The following is a 17263-nucleotide window of genomic DNA, read 5'->3' as shown; positions in this document are numbered from 1 at the left end:
TTTTGATTGTTACAAATAAAGCTCCTATAAAAATTTTTGTATAGATTTTTGTATTTTGATAGGGAAACATGTTTTCCTTTTTTTGGGTTAAATGACTAGGAGTGTAATTGCTGGGTAATGTGGTAATTGCATATTTAGTTTAGTTTTGTTTTTTTTAATGCCAAACTGTTTACCAGAGTTACTATACCATTTTACATTCCCAGCAGCCATGTATATAAGGGATCCAGTTTTTCTGCATCTTCTCCAACACTTGGGGATTGTCATTAAAAAAATTGTCATTTTTTTTTAGCCATTCTGCTACTTGTACAGTGGTATCTTGTGATTTTAAGTTGCGCATCCCTAATGACTAATGATGTTAAAACTTATTTTATGTGCTTATTTACCTTCTTCTATGTATGTTCTTCCCATATTCCACTTGAATCGTGTTATTTTGTTAACTGCTAAGCTTTAAAAGGTTGTTATATACAAGTATTATGCACACTAGTCCTTTGTAGGAGGTGTGGTTTTAAATTTTTTTCTCGTGGTCTGTAGCTTGTCTTTTAATCCTCTTAACAGTTTTTGCAGACAAATATTTTAAATTTTGGTGAAGTCCAATACATCAGTTTTCCTTTATAGAGCATGTTCAATGTCAAGTCTAAGAACTCTTTGCCTGGCCCTAGATCTGAAGTTTTTCTCTTACATTTTTTCTAAGAGTTATTGTTGTTGTTGTTGTTGTTGTTTTAATTTTATTCACTAATTTTAGGGAGAGAGGAAGAGAAAGAGAAACATTGATTGTTTCTCTTATTTATGCATTGAGTAGTAGGTTATCTTGTGTGCCCTGCCTAAGGATCAAACCTGCAATCTTCGTATATCAGGACACCTCTCTAACCAACTGAGCTACCCAGCTGCGGCTGAAAGTTTTATGGTTTTACAATGAAGTCTGTGATCCATTCTGAGTTCATTTTTTTATACTGGTAAAACACATATAACATAAAATGTACCATTTGAACCATTTTAAAGTGTACAGTTTAGTGGCATTAGCATACTCACAATGCTGTGTAGTCATCACACTAGATTGAGAACTTTGTCATCACCCCAGACAGAAATATAGTACCCATTAAGCAGTCCCTCCCTATTCTTCCTTCCCCTGAATAATATTCCATTATGTGGATATACTACATGTATTGTTTATCCATTCATCAGTTGGTGGAATTGGGGTTGGTTCCACCTTTTGGCTATTCTAAGTAAGTGCAGCTAGGAACATTTCGTGTACAAGTTTGTTTCTGTCTGACGTATCTCACTTAGCATAATACCCTCAAGGTCCATCCATGTTGAAAAGGGCAGGATTTCCTTCTCTTGATAGCTGGATAATAATAGTTGGTCGTGTATATATACCACATTTAAAAAATCCATTCATTCACCAACACTTAGGTCGTCCCCGTTATCTTTTCTATTGTAAGTAATGCTGCAAGCTTCTTCCACATTTTTCTGAGTTCTGTTTATTTTTTCAAGGCTTGAAACACAATTCAGTCTGTAGTACTTGGTGTACAAAATTGCAGATAATCAATTGTGCTTATGATTGACTTAACATCTATGTCGAACTCTTTCTTACTGTTCAGCGTCTATGTATAGAACACTTAAATGAGAAGTTGCTGCTCTTATTCCTTATTTTGTACCCTTTGTATAAATGTGTAATTCTTATTCTAAGTACATAAAACTTTGAAACTTCTTGTTTTAAAAGGCCAAGTTAAATAATGAGCTTTTGAAATTTTAAAGAGGTCAGTGTTTTGAGTCATTTCTTATTTCCCTTTTTTGGTGTCATTTCCTCATTTTTTGACAAATGCCATAAGCTCCGATTGTTAAATATTTGGGACAGAATGTAGACTAAAAGTCTTAAAAATTTTTGCACCCATCCTGTGTTTTATGATATGGGAAGCAGTATGTGTCATTGTAAAGTAGGAGTCAGAAAATTGTGGCTTGGAATATTGCCTAAGACATAAGCAGCGTGGATTGGGGAAGGATGTTTAATCCACTGAACGTCTTGATTATCAACCTCCACCTCACTGTGTAGCTGCAAAGGTAACATCAGATAGCAGGGTATAAGGGATGGTATAAACTGCAAAGGGTTATACACATATAGTGTGCTCTTTGATTATTAAATGGGTGGTTAGATGTATCTTTCTGGTTACCTTATTGAAAAATGTGTTCATCATGGAGAGTTCTTCAAACTATAAGCCTTTACTTATCAATGTTTCACTGATCAGCTTCTTAAACCAATACTGGGACAATGAAATGAATCTACCACCACAGCTCTTTACTTTTTGCTGTGTTTTCATAAAATTGTTTTGTTAACATCAGAAATTTGGTTAGACACAAGCTTACTGTCTACTTCTATTTTCCATTAAGCTAAATAGTGCTTTTGGAATAGAGGATTAGGTAGAATCCAACTGAAGGCAATGTTCATAGACTGGCTTTTTTAAAAATGACTTAAGCCAGTGGCCTACTGTGATAAACTAAACTAGAATTAATTTCTGTATTAAATGATATCCCAGTTATTGAGTACTCACTTAGTCTGTACTTGGCCATTTAAAAGACGACATGACATAAGCAGCTTCTAAGAAAATAAGGTTCCAAAGGTTGGTTAGGCCTCTAGAGTTCTGACTACCCAGCTGGATATGAAAAAAGAAAAGTGTTTTTACAGTTAGTATTCTGTGCCACATTTTTGGATAATAGCAAGGTAATGGTAAAGACCATAGGTTGGTAAGCCAAACTGATCACAGTACAGGAAAACCTAATTTTCAAATAATGTATAATATTGCTAGGGTCATTCCATTAGTAGTGGATGTTGTATAAAAAGAAAAAACAAAAACCCGTGAAGACACGTTTAATTGTCACACATTCATTCTTGTGTTTTTTTCTTGAATTTTTAATTAATGACTTAGGATATGGAAGGTTCAATTATATAAAAGCTCATGTTTTACATTTCCTTCACTAATTAGTTGCTTTCTAGTCAGAGTCAGAACTTTATTAAAGTGGTGTGATATGACGTGTTTTAAACCACATTTCCTGAATTTTGTGTGTAGTACACTAAACTAATTTAGGTATCTTATGGGATGTTACATATGAGATGGACATTGTCAAGAAGGAAACAGTTTGAGTGTGTTTTGCAAAAATTATTTTTAACAGAATGAGTTTATACTTTGAGGACAAGAATTAATGCAAGAATTTGTAATGTCTTATCATCAGTTTGTGTGGGCTAAGCTGGGTCAAGGCAGAAGACTATCATTAGAAACAAATTGTTTGTTACTGTGTTTAAAGGTTGAGACCAGATGTCCCTGGTCTTTATCTGGGATTCAGACCCATACGATGAACTTGACCTATTTTGCCTTTCCCTTCTGGATCTATCTAGAAAGTGTTCTGCTGGGACTTTGAGGTGGTGAAGAATTTGCAGTTACAGGCTCCACAGAAACTTCTCTCCCCTTAGTTTTCAACATAAATGGAAAAAGAGTACATGGATGTTTTACATTTAACTCCCCTTATGAAGTGATTCTTCTCACCAGACAAATAATCACTTAAAAATACAATTTTGTAGTTAGAACAGTTTTTCTGTTACCCAATCATGTATATTGAAAAGGTTGCATGAATGAAAGTCACTGCCTGTAGAACAAAATTAAGCAAAACAATTTTCATAATTTCTGCCCTGGCTGGTGTGGCTCAGTGGATTGAGCACCGGCCTATGAACCAAATGGGTGCTGTTTGATTCCCAGTCGGGGCACGCGAGAGGCACAACCACATGTTGATGTTTCCCTCCCTCCCCCCCTGTCTAAAAATAAATAAATAAATAAATTTTAAAAAAATAATTTTTTGTTTGTTTCCTGTTCTTCCTTGTTGCACGCCTTTGCATTTTCTCTACTCAGTTCAAAAGCACAGCTAGGGAAAGGAACATACCAATCAGTGGTCTCCCTCTTTCTTGATTTACACTTACTGCCATTTCACGTCTGAAAGTTCCAGGAGGCATTCCCTCGGTTGGCAGTGGCTGTTACTCTGCCAGGTCGTTGTTCCTCTGAGTGCGGCTCGGGATCTAGTGCCAGTCTGCAGACTGGACTCTCTGTGACAAGTACAGACTACGGTATTACGTGTTCAGAAATGCCTTTCAGTTTGGCAATTGTCAAGACATCTGAATGCATAATTTTGTATGTTCCTCTGAGTGCGGCTCGGGATCTAGTGCCAGTCTGCAGACTGGACTCTCTGTGACAAGTACAGACTATGGTATTACGTGTTCAGAAATGCCTTTCAGTTTGGCAATTGTCAAGATATCTGAATGCATAATTTTGTATTTTACAGAAATATTGGCCCACAGCGCACTGGAGAAAGTCACCACAGACAATTTGAAAAGCACCAAGCTACATGACTTCAACTACGTTTAATATGACTGTCTTGTTGACCTTCCTATAGTTGGTTAGGTGCTCAGTTGTAGCAAAGCCCGGATGAATGTATTTCCCTAGCATAAAATCAAGGATAGTCAAAGTATCGGTAATAATCATGATAATTAGATGGATCAGCGGTTCATGTGTTTTCTGAATAGCTTTTCATTGTTGCTTACTTGGATTTGAAGCACCGTCTGCCAAAGTCACGTAGTTTAGCAACATTATTAATTCCCATCTTTTCCCTGGGAAGTTGTTGAGTCATTTAAAAAACTTAAAGCTCTGTTTCTCTTATGTTAGTAAATTACATTCACTACAAAATGTAGTGGCCATTAAATATGACCAAAGTTTGGTCTAACATAAATTCATGAGTAAGAGAGAGAAGGGCTCTACCGAGAGCACTCACTGTGAAAATTTGTCATCTTGGATGTGGCATTTTACTTTTGTATTATTTTGATCACTGCTTTCTTTAAAAATTCAACAGCAATTGATGACATTGTTATAATTGAACCACACATTTGCATTAGCACTAAAAATATCAATTTCTGATTTAGTGTTATAATCTAAGATATATTTACCTTAAAAATTGTTCTAGTATATTTTTTTGAGAAGCTATGTTTTAAAGAAAGCTACCAACCAACTCTGGGGGAGGAAAAAATTCTGCTAGACCCATGTAAAATTTGAATTTTATAACGAATTTACCATAAATGTCCTTTGTGCTTATTAATGCAGATAAGGGGAATCCGCAGGCTTGAAGCATGAGTTCAGATGCCAGCCGAGGCGTGGTCACTACCCCTCCTCCTCCCAGCATGCCTCACAAAGAGAGGTATTTTGACCGCATCGATGAGAATGACCCAGAGTACATCAGGGAGAGGAACATGTCTCCTGATCTACGACAGGACTTCAATATGATGGAGCAGAGGAAACGGGTGACTCAAATCTTGCAAAGTCCTGTGAGTTGAAATGATTAAAAGGCTATAGTTTTTCTTCTTCTTCGGAAACCTTGATATAATGAAGTAGGAGATACCTTAAGTCTCAGCTTACAAGAAGGGGGGAAAGAAGAGGGACTCTTGCAGAGGCAAAAATGCACACCTGCTTTATATATTTAATTTGCAAATCTTTAATAACAGCAAACTAGTGTTGTCTTGGTGGTATAAATGTTCTCTGTGTGATTTCTGAGTGTAATCCTTCATTAAAGGAGGGGAAAAGATGCTCCTGTGCTCAGGGACACCCAGTTCAGACTGAGTGTGAAGAAATGAAAGCCATGACTGAAGTATTAGAAACCAAGAAAGGAGTTAGGCACATCTCGTGCACACATTTTCTTCCTTTGGATACCTTGACACTCAGAGCAGCGCAGGAAGACTTAGGTTTTGAGGTCTGTGATTTGGCAGCCTCACGTTACATAACACCTAATGCAGGCTCACTTGTGTGCACACACACCAAACTAACTACTCTAAACGTGGATTTTAACCTTAGCGCAAGCCGAAAATTCTATCTGCACGGTAATATCCAGACTTGACAAACCATATTCTAGTGATTTGTTAGTTTTCTTACCCTTAGTAGAATTGCAAAAGTCAATCATTTTTAGAATTGTAAAAATGATAGAAAGTGAGAAAACAGCTTAATTAATCTTAAAGATGCAAAATTAGTTCATAACTTTATGCATAATGATGGTCATGGTCTCCTTAAGGCAGACAGACTTCAGCACACAGAGACACATGATGCTCAGGTTAGGGTTATATGAGGTTTCCAGCTTAGGTACTAAAATAAGCACCAAGGCATAGAACTGCCTGGGGTGGCCCTGGTAAATAATTTTTGTTGTGCCCTTGTGAATTTAATCACAGAGGTTAAGTCCAAAGCCAAAGGGGAATTCCACTCTGAGTAATTCTTCTATACCAGTAACCTACATAAAAGCAAGTGAAAGTTATAAAAGCAATGAAAGCTTTGAGGAATTTAAATTAGCTTCAATTTAAAGCTACCCTTTAAATAAATCCCGAAAGAGCCCTGGCTGGTGTGGCTCAATGGATTGAATGCCTGTAAACTGAAAGGCCGCTGGTTTGATTCCCTATCAGGGTACAAGACTGGGTTGCGGGCCAGGTCCCCACTTGGGGGCTTGCAAGAGGCAACAGATGGAAGTGTCTCTCACACATCAGTGCTTCTCTCCTTCCTTTCCCCTCTCTCTTAAATAAATAAATAAATAAATTTTAATGAAGAAACCCTTTCCCCAATGGAAAAGAGATTAACCAGGGAATTCATCATGAGAGAGTGCCTTCTTTCATGCGAGCCTGAGTTTCCGTGTTTAGAAATAGTTGAAGGGCATGTTAATTTTTTGGATTGAAACAGATACATTTCCTCTTCTAAAAAAACCCCACTTTTAAGATCTAACTTATCAGCCAAATGATTATGTGACATATAAAGTAACTGAAAGAATAAGGTGCAGTTCGGATTTTGTTCAGGGTTGTTAAATATTGAGATTTCTTTGGGAAGTGCTCCAAAGAGGACCATTTAATTCTAACAGTAAAGTTTAAAAGGAAATTATACTAAACTGCATTTCCATGCCAGGGGTTTGGTTTTGTAATTTCCCCATTAAACTTAAAGACAGCATAGCTTTGAGTAGATTATCTATATTTTAATACTTATGCATTTTCATTATAACTTGGCTTAAAAGTATCCATTTTACTTATGCCTTGGGAACTTAATTTAAAAAATAATGGAAAAGGGCAGATGTATATAGATATATAGATATATAGATATACATTGTTATTTCCACATTCATGTAGCAAGAGTGATCATCTTAAGCCCAGAGAGTAACAAAGAAAGTTTGAAAGAATTGTGGATTGGGTTATTTTTTTCCCCTAGATCTTTGCTAGTGAATTTAAAATCTTGTTTGTGCCCTGGCTGGTGTGGCTCAGTGGATTGAGCACCAGCGTACAAACCCAAGGGTCGCCAGTTTGATTCCCAGGCAGAGCTCATGCCTGGGTTGCGGGCCAGGTCCCTGCTGGGGGGCACACAAGAGGCAACCACACATTGATGTTTCTCTCCATCTCCTCCCTCCCTTCCTCTCTCTCTAAAAATAAATAAATAAAATCTTTAAAAAATAAAATAAAATCTTGTTTGTGAAAGTATAAAATTTTGTCTTCCTGCCATGTTTAACACAACAAACTTTTCACCAAAGCAATTACACATAGTGGCCTGTATTAGTTATTATTGCTAAATAACAAATCGCCCCAAAACTTAACAGCATAAAACAACAAACTTTATCCCATCATTCCTGTGGGTCAGTAATTTACGAGCACCTTAGCGGAGTGGTTCTGGCTCCAGGTCTGTCGTGAAGTTGCAGTCAAGACATCAGCCAGGGCTGCTGTCATCCGAAGGCTCGGCTGGCCCAGTGGTTTCCAGTCTTCAGATGGGCCACTCACGGGGGTATTGGCAAAAGGCCAGGGTGCCTTGCCACATGGGCCTTTACCTGGGGCTGTTCGAGTGTTCTCTTCTCGAGTAAGTATCTGAGAGTTGGCAAGCAGGAGCATGCAGTCTTTTATGGCATTGAACACGATCATCCCTGCTGTATTTATTTTAGAAGTGAGTCACTCAGCTCAGCTCATGCTTGAGAGGAATTAAGCTCTACCTTTTGAGGGGAGAATTGTTCACTTTCTGATCTAATTTATTTTAAACGCACCATAGTCTGCCGGAGTTTATCTGCCTTCCTCCCACAAGCAAATTACACTCATCGTCTCCTAACACCCCTGCAAAAGTCTCGTTCCAGTGCCACATTAGCCTGAGTCCAGAATCTCATCTCAGTCTGGCCCAGGGACAGATGATGCTCCTCCTCTCAATCTGTTGACCTAAAAGAACTAAAGAGACAAGTTACCTGCTCCCCACCCCAGTGGAGGGGCAGGCAGAGATAACTGCTATACCATTCCTATTCAAAAAAGGGAAAAATTGGGTTACAAAAGAGTAACTCGTCCATAGCAATTCTGAAACCCATCTGGGCAAATATTTGGAAGTTCCCCTGACGGGGACTCAGTCCTTTTACTAGGGATGAGTTTTCTTAGCTCTTGACTCAGCCCTCTGGGCTTTTGGTTCCATCCTCTGAATCATCATTTCTTTCCTGTGAAAGGTAGCCTGTGTTTGCCATTGCTTTTTCTCAGCCTGCTTCTTTCTTGTAGAGGTTTTGGGGTTCAAAGACCTCTCTTTTTTTGTATTGTCTTTATTCCTTTAAGCCCAAACTTGCATTGTTTCTGCCTGTATAACTCTTCTAAAACCTGTGGGTCTGCTGTGAATATTGGGGTTCACTCTGTTAGACAAAACTTGTAGCCCATCCAAGTACTAACCAGGCCCGACCCTGCTTAGCTTCCAAGATCAGACGAGATCGGGCACGTTCAGGGTGGTATGGCCGTAGACAACTTGTAGCCCATAAAGGTTAAAAAAAACAATGATATGTCTAATTCATGTTTGTAAGAAACATATTTGTAAGCCTTCTGTTTAAAATGATGAGTTCATTTTGGAAGATAGTAAATCAGGAGAGAAATCAATAAAAGCAAAGTATAATACTTTTTTTTATTAAGTACCTACTATGTGCCAGGCACCTATTATGTAGTGAATCCTGTTTAATCCTCCAAAACTCAAAGAACTATTAAGAACTAGTTTACCAATGAATAAACTAAAACTTAGAGATTTAACTAAAACTAAAACTTTTCTATTAGTTCCATTGGAGTAACTAACTTGCTGATATTTTTAAAGTTTAGTTAAATGGTGGGGTCTGAATTTAAACTGTTGCAGTTCGCTAAACTGTATGACTTGAGGCATTCACTAACAATGAAATAATTCCACTCATATGTTGTTGTTTCATTCATCTTCAAAATCTGTTGCTCAAGTTAATTCCACCCAACTCAAGAAGAGTTTACAGTCAAAAGACATTTCGATGTTTGTAAATTTGAATGGCAGTGTCAATATTATCTAGAGCTGAGAAAATAAGAAGATAGGATTTGTCTCAATCTAGTGTAGAATTTGTCTCATCCTGACTCTAAGTACTTCTTCTTTCCAGGAATTTCGTTTCCTTTTGTCATATTTTTTTTTAATTTAAGAAAGTATTTGTCTTAGAAATTAAGTGCTCATGAGGAAACTGATTTAGCTATAGATTTTGTTAATGCAATGGAGAGAATCCACAAGTTTTCTTTGACTCCTTATTTATATGTCTGTGGAGATGCTGGATTGTCATTTACCTCCTTGTCTCAGAATGAAATGTTCATGGCAAAACACTGGAATTAAATGATGCCTCATCAGAGTTAAAGAAGCATGTAAGTTGAAAAACTAACAGCACTTCGCGCACAGTAGACATTTAGTCAATACTGAATAGATGGATGAACGGATATATGAATAGTTGGGTGGGCTTTGAGTCATTAAACACTGGAATATTGTCCAGCCAGCTCCTACTGAAGTTGGCTGCTTAAGATGGAAAACAGTTGGCGAGTTTCAGAAAAAGAATGAAAGTTGTACTGCTTATAGAAAGCAGTTTAGAGTGGGTGAGAGAACTGTGCATCGTTACTCTGAAAGGCAGCATAATAGGAGTATAGATGGTGAGAGTCCAGGCATGTGACACACTAACATTTCTTAATACTAGGCCAATGTGTAATGCTGCAAGCTTATTCTGAAGACAGGAGAAAATCCCAAGTCATATACATATTAGAATATTGCTGTAGTTAAGGCCTGAGATGTTAATGGTGCCTTAATTAGAATAGTTGGTCACCATGATTTTATCGGGGCACTTTGGAAAGTTAATATGCAGATATTCTTTATTAACTGTTTGCATTTTTATTATATACCAGTTTCAAGAAAAGATATTATTCTAGCCTTTATTAAGACTTAGATACAGGAGAAAGACCATCCGGAAGAAAATTTGTTTTTTTTTCTCCTTTCAACAGGGCCAGTGGTAATCTATTTCCAAATGAATACATTCCTTAATGGAGAATGTCTAAGTAAATTTGCTGTGCTCCTAATCCCACTGTAGGAGAGATTTGATAGCGTAATCGCAGGGCGCCTTGGGGGCAGCGAGTCTTAATGTTTTACTCTTTTTGCTCCAGTTTCTCTCTTTGGTAATTATTGAGGTAGAACATGCACACGTGGATGTTTTCAATCCATCTCTGGTGCTTATCAATGTTGTTACCTGATTGCCATGAGTTAGAATTGCTTATAAATTAGCCTAGATGCTTTTTTTTTTTAGCCTTAACTGAAGTAAATGCATCAGGTCAGCTTCTTTTATCAAAGTGATCCTTTTTGTTGGGAATTAAAAATTTTTTCATCCAGTGCCACTTTCTCCTGAAAATTCTGATCTTGGATGCAGAAGGCTTAAGATCTGACATTTCAAGTTAATTCTATTTTTGATTTATAGTGTAAATTATTATGTATATACTTAAAAGTATACTCTTACCCTACATGAGTCACAAATCTCTGAATCTTGCATGTTTTTGTAAGTTTGTTTTTATTCATACCTTATGAATTCAAAGTTTACAGGACCACTCTCTCACCATTGACAGAAGATGTGTAAAATAAAAAGGTCGGAGATTCAGATGAGGCTTTTAAGGCACCCTCTCGCTAACTTAAAACATTTTGTTTTTCACATAGTGATTTTTTTTATCATACTTTTTTAGACATGTGTTTGATGAGGGAGCTGACCAAACTGTAATACTCTGGGGGCAAACCAAGTTTTCCAGTACAATTTTGAGTTGAAGAATGAAGTGATATTTTTAAAATCTATAACATTCACTTATAAAATTTATTTCTTAAAAAAAAAGAATAATTTATTTCATGATGGACAGGCCTAATTACATAGGAGAAATTTCTCATTCAAGTGGTGGACTGATGAGACTGTTTTCTAGAGCTTCAGATTCCACGACTAATAACCTATGAAGTAGATTTTTCTCTCATTAACTCAGTCAAAATTGAAATCAGATTCTTTTTTTCCCTTTTTACCCGGGAAACTGACAAAACTCTAACTTACTATTTTATTAATTAAACACTGAACCAGACACTAGGGTGACTCTAGGAATATGAAAGACAGCCCAGCCACCAGATATTGTGGTAGAGTAGGAAAAATAAATTACAGTCGGATGGTAGGGACCCTAAGTGTAGTATAGGCAAATGTTAAAAGAATTCAGGATGGGGTGCAAAGAGAAGAAATATGGAGATCCTTCTTAACTGGGGTCATTGAAGGAAAGTGCAAGAAGGTGGCGCTTAAGATGAATGTTGAGTAAAGGGCAATTCCTTAGGTAGAGGAACAGTGGAAGCCAGCGTTTTCCTTGGAGCAGAAAAGTACAGGTTGTGGTCAGACAGGACTTGAGCAAACCTCAGGCTAGACCAGAGCACAGGATAGTAATAATGGTAGGCACGGACAAAAAAATTACTAACAGATTGTAGAGATTCTGAAGTAATGCCAGACTGTTTGGGTCTAAGTTAGGGGGGTCAGCCCATTTCTTACTGTTTCCAGTTTTAATCTGTTTATGTCACTTTTATATATACATATATGTGTACAGTGGTTGTTTTGGACCTGGGTTCACCACCACTATTAGCTATGGGATGTTGAGAAACCCACTTATCTTGATCTTCAGTTTCCTTGTTGGTAAAATGGATCTCATATGGTTGTTGTGACGAGTAATGGAAAATAACAATACCTAGCATATAGTAGGAAAATAGTTTTGTGAAAATTGTATACATAAAGTTATATACAGTATTGCTAATTTAAAACATTTTGAACACTTAAAATATTTTGTGGCAGCACTTTGAAGATTAGAACCCTAATTCCTCAAACTGCATTTTAGTTTTGTAAAAGTCTCAATCTACCATTCTGATGGCACTCGACAACACTCCGCGTATGCACGTTCATGTACCCATGCATTCAGGGTGTAACAACCCCTACGACTTCCTCCTTGCTCCTCTTTTTTTTTATCTTTAGAAGGGAAGGGAAGGAGAGAGGGAGAGAAATATCAATGTATGGTTGCATCCCCTGCTGGGGGCTGGCCCCTGCTGGGAGCTGACCTGCAACCCAGGCATGTGCCCTGACTGGGAATCGAACTGCGATCTTTTGGTTCTCAGGCCCGAGCTCAATCCACTGAGCTACAGCAGCCAGGGCTCCTCTCTGCTCTTCTGAATCCAAGATGGAAGCTGCAGTTTATGCTGTGGTTTTATGTATGTGGTTTTTTTTTTTTTATCTTTTAAGCTGATTCCTCTCTGGTAGAGACTCTAGGGAATTGTTGGCTTAATGTGACTTCAGAAGCCAGCCTGTCACCTTGCTGCCCGGCTCTAAGTTAGTTTCTCAGTCTGCTTTGAGGGGAGACTTCCTAGTTGTAAGAGAGCAAGTACTCTAGGATCATCGTCTGCTGCTGCTAGGTAGGTTTTTCCTCTGTCATTTTCAACCTAATGCCCTAATCTAGCCTAAAATGTTTACTCAGTATTTCTGATGACAACATGCCTGCTGCCTTATTAGTTGCACTTGGTTTCAGTGATGCAACCCATCTCTGATAAAATTAAGAAGAGATCACATGCCCAACTGAGAGTACAGATTGGAATCTTCGTTTCATTATGTATTAGCTGTGCATGCAACCTTGAGCAAATCATTGTCTGTCTCGGATTTTGTTGTACTGAGATTCAAAAGTCACCTATAAAGGATTAGTTTCTTAACATTGAATTTTGATAGGAATATGATTAATTATCCATTACAAGGACAAGTAAAATTTTTATTTTATTTTATTTTGTTTATTTTTAGAGAAACGGGAAGGAGAAAGAGGAGAGAAACATCAATATGTGTTTGCCCCCTGCACACCCCTACTGGGGACCTGGCCCACAAGCCAGGCATGTGCCCTGACTGGGAATTGAACTGGCTACCCTTTGGTTTTCAGGCCTGCACTCAATCCACTGAGCTACACCAGCCAAGGGTATTTTTAAAATATTTTAATTCAAGCTTAATAAGTTTATTAACAAGTTTTGAAAATGAGCTAAAACAATTTTATATCATTAGTAATTTTACACTAACTTTATGACTTAGGTAATATCTGAATAATATTTGAAAAATATATGAAACATTAAAATGAATTATGGATATCATGACAAAAATATTAACTCTCTTGGAATAGAATAATTCTTACCTGTTGAAGTACTGTCAACTATATTAAAAGGCTGGGAAATTTTTGTTTACTTTGAAATTTTCCTTTTCTTATACTTTATAGAAGCTATTCACTAGCCTTAAAGAGAAAAGTCATATTTTTCTGTTAATTGACCACAGATGGACTGATACATTCCCCTGTAGATATCATGGGTCATCCCAAAGCTTGAGGATGGTACTCACCATGTCTGATACAGCTTGTATTTTTCTAATGAAAAATGCATTTGACCTGAGTCCTTGCCTCTTACACTTGACAGCTATGTGACCTTGGACAAACTTTTCAACCTTTCTTATTTAGCTTTCTCATCTCACCCAGCAGAAATTTCTCATCAGTTTTACAAATGGTTATGATTCTCTTGAGCAACTGGTTAATTTTAATCTTAAAGCCATTGTAAATCAGCACACCAAGCAGATTGTCTTGATTCGTGTTGACTGCTAGAGAATTTAGATAAAATTTTACTCATCTCTAGCAAGCACATACAATTTTATAGCATGAACTTTGTATCTTAACCTCATTCCTGGCTCTGTCTAACCTCCTCATACATATTTCCTTTTAGCTTGGCTTTTCGAACCTGTATTTCATTTAATTTTGGATCATTTTAATCTATGAAATCTGCCTTCAGTTCTTCCTGGAACAACATTCAATAAAATAAATAATGCCTACTTCTCAGAGCTATTGTAATGTGAATAATGAGTGATATAGTAGGTATCCTTAATTTTTTTTTTTTTTACTGAATGAAAGAATATTGGTTATAGCTGCTTGGAACTGAGAAAAGATTAAATAAAATTTGGTTTTAAAGAGAAGATGAAGTTTTAGAAGTGCAGATTGGCCCATTGCCAGGTGTGCAGAAGTTTTCTGTAGTTTATACAAAGATGAATGAGGGTGTCTGGAAGATTGTTTTCTCTTCAGCCTTAAACATAGTAAAATACTCATGTTTCTCATCTCTGTGAAGGCATCCATCCATCTTCTATGCAGGTCACAACTGCTTTATGTTCACAAGGTCTTAAAAATACAGTAATGGAGTTTTCTGATAAATGTAATGTGTCTTTGTAGAAGAGATTTTATAGGGTAGTTTCTCTGGTTTAAATCATGTATTTAAGTGAATTAGAAACAATGGAATTAGATGTTTAGAATTTTTATAATTGTGTTAATAATTTTCATCTAACAAGCCTTGAATTTATCAGAGAAAAACAGAATTTAACTAGTGTAAACTGCTCCATGAACACAGAATTCAAATATAGTCACAGCTAGTGTTTTTTAAATTAATTATTCAAAGTCCTGACAGGCACGGCTCAGTTGTTTGGGTGTCATCCTGCAAACCAAAGGGTCACAAGTTTGGTCCCCAGTCAGGGGACATATGAGAAAACCAATCGATGTTTCTCTCTATTTCTTTCTCCTCCTTTCCCCTCTCTCTGAAAATAAATCTCTAAAAAAAATTAATCACTCTAACATCTACTTGATTATTTGTGGAAAGTACAGCATCTTCCTCTTGGAATTTCTACTTTCCCATAAACTGTCCCAAGAACTTCACCACCTTACATAGTCCAAAAGGGTTCATCAGTGGCTTCCATATTCCAGATACGGTGTATACATCTGTCTGCGCCTGTGAAGGAGTCCCGCTAAAGTCTGTTAGTCCACCACTGCCATTGCCCCTCCCTGCCACATGGTGGTGGTGGTGGTGGTGGTGGTGAAACTAGTCTTACCCTGTCCAGCAGAAGATAAAGGTTCACTGTAGACCCAGACACCTGTGCAGCCCACCGTGGTGCATCAGGGAAGGATGACCTCCCTGTCCCTCATCCTGTGCTAGGCTCAGCTAAGCTGCTCCAGGATGCCCCATGATTGAGTTCGTGAGGTTACAGCTATGAGCACTCAGCTGTTTGAGTTCCTACCACAGATGCCATTCAACTGTTCTTCAGAAAGCAACATGAGCATTGCTTCAGGACTGGTCCCAATATCTACTACCTCATAGCCTCAGAACCACATTTGCCCTTCCCACCATGGGCTCCTACGCCATTATTTTTTTAAGTTATTCTTTCTGAAAACCTCTGGGTTACTCAGCCATACTCTAAGCAGAGCTACATCTAAGCGTGGACTCCCGGGATCTTATTTCCAGCTGTGTGAGAAAGGCAACTGTCTGTGACTCAGAGGAGATTTACCCTTCTAAGGAGTGATTCCCCAGTGATCTCCGGGGTCTTCATACCTACTCCTCTTGGAAGCAGAAATCGCAAAGCAGTTGTCTGCCTTCACCCTCTTCGGTGAAGTGGGGAAAAATTGGATTCAGCTTTTGGCAGGACATTCTGCTACACATGTAACAATCTCAAATGGGAGAGCATGGTTTAGATGGTTTGTATTGCAAGAGCTTTTAATGTTTAAAATGATTGAAAGTAGACATGAGCAAGAGAACAAATGATGAATTTAATAAAATAAGTGTGGTTGGGTGTGTCCGAAATAACAAAATGAGCCATTTCAACTACTGTGAAAGACTGGGAGGGGTTTCAAATGATCAATCACATCAGCAACGCAAGGGTTACTGGAAGCGAGATGTTTCCCTTAATGATCAGGATTTTTATTTACATAAACGCTTTCTGCCACACACAACTCCCCCACACCACATACCCCAAAAAGAAGAAAAGATACAGCAAAGCCCCAGAACAGGAACATACAGTATTCGAAGCTGGGGGAAAATGTCCTTTCTGGAGCAGTGTTGCAGAGGGGAGGCATCAGTTCTCAGCTCTCCTTATCAGTTTGCTTTCAGAGCTCATGGAGCTAAGGCACTGCCTGGGGAGTCATAAATGGAAGCTGTGATTTAATGTGAGTTCCTGAAGACATGCTGGGAGGCACTCTGCAGTCGAGCCACTCCCCATTCAAATGGGGAGTCTATTTAACCTAGACAGTGAGGCTGCTGGGCAAGGAACGGGTCTCTTTTAGTTATCAGTCCATACATGGTGCAAATTATTAACAGAGTTGCGTTTACTATACCTGCGTCTGTTGTAGGTGTTGTAAATACTAGCCAATTTTCTTCGAGATTAAGAATACTTGATGATTTTTTTTCTCTCCCGAAAACAAGCTTCTTGCTTCTTCCAGTTTTTAAATGTTATTAGTTTGTGTTTTATATTTGCTTTAAAATCATGTAGATGAAACCTATTCAAAAGAGGGATGGGAAAAAAATTGATTCTGTCAGAGCAGGTTATGTTGGGTTGTTCTGCTCCAGGTGAGATTATGTGCTCAGTGGTGACTTCTGTGTGTTGCAGGCCTTTCGGGAAGATCTGGAATGCCTTATTCAAGAACAGATGAAGAAGGGCCACAACCCAACTGGATTACTAGCATTGCAGCAGATTGCAGATTACATCATGGCCAATTCTTTTTCGGGCTTTACTTCACCTCCCCTCAGTATGTCAGTTTTGGAAAGTTTAAAAAATTATAATTTTATCTCTACTTTGAATGCTATACCTCTCTAGCAGCATATTCTGCTCTTGCTCAGTCCTTCAGTTTAAACATTTAATACTTAGAGTAACATACTGTTAGTATCTTTTATGTTTTCATGTCAACCAGGCATTTACTGGACTTTGCAAGGATTACAAAATAGTTATTAAGATGTGGTCATTGCCCTATATGAACATATATTTCAGTTGAAGACACATTCCTTAAATGTACAAAAGATTAAAGCTGCAAGATAACTATAGAGGAAAAATTACAAAGCAGTTC

General features: G+C 37.8%; 1 protein-coding gene across 6 annotated transcripts in view; it reads left to right on the top strand.

Annotated features, from left to right (window-relative positions):
* Positions 1-17263, top strand: part of ADD3 (adducin 3) — a 127479-nt gene that overhangs the window by 91978 nt on the left and 18238 nt on the right. For all 6 annotated transcript variants that reach the window (XM_037063968.1, XM_037063973.1, XM_037063971.1 and 3 more), the window contains exons 2-3: positions 5136-5356; positions 16810-16948. In XM_037063968.1, coding sequence (XP_036919863.1) covers positions 5162-5356; positions 16810-16948 — 334 coding nt within the window. In that variant the 5' untranslated portion in view covers positions 5136-5161. The remainder of the gene's footprint in view (positions 1-5135; positions 5357-16809; positions 16949-17263) is intronic.

The sequence above is a fragment of the Sturnira hondurensis genome, unplaced genomic scaffold, assembly GCF_014824575.4.
Source record: "Sturnira hondurensis isolate 20B ecotype Veracruz unplaced genomic scaffold, ASM1482457v3 Scaffold0014854, whole genome shotgun sequence".
NCBI classification, from domain to species: Eukaryota; Metazoa; Chordata; class Mammalia; order Chiroptera; family Phyllostomidae; genus Sturnira; species Sturnira hondurensis.
This window is presented reverse-complemented; position numbering and strand designations above follow the sequence as displayed.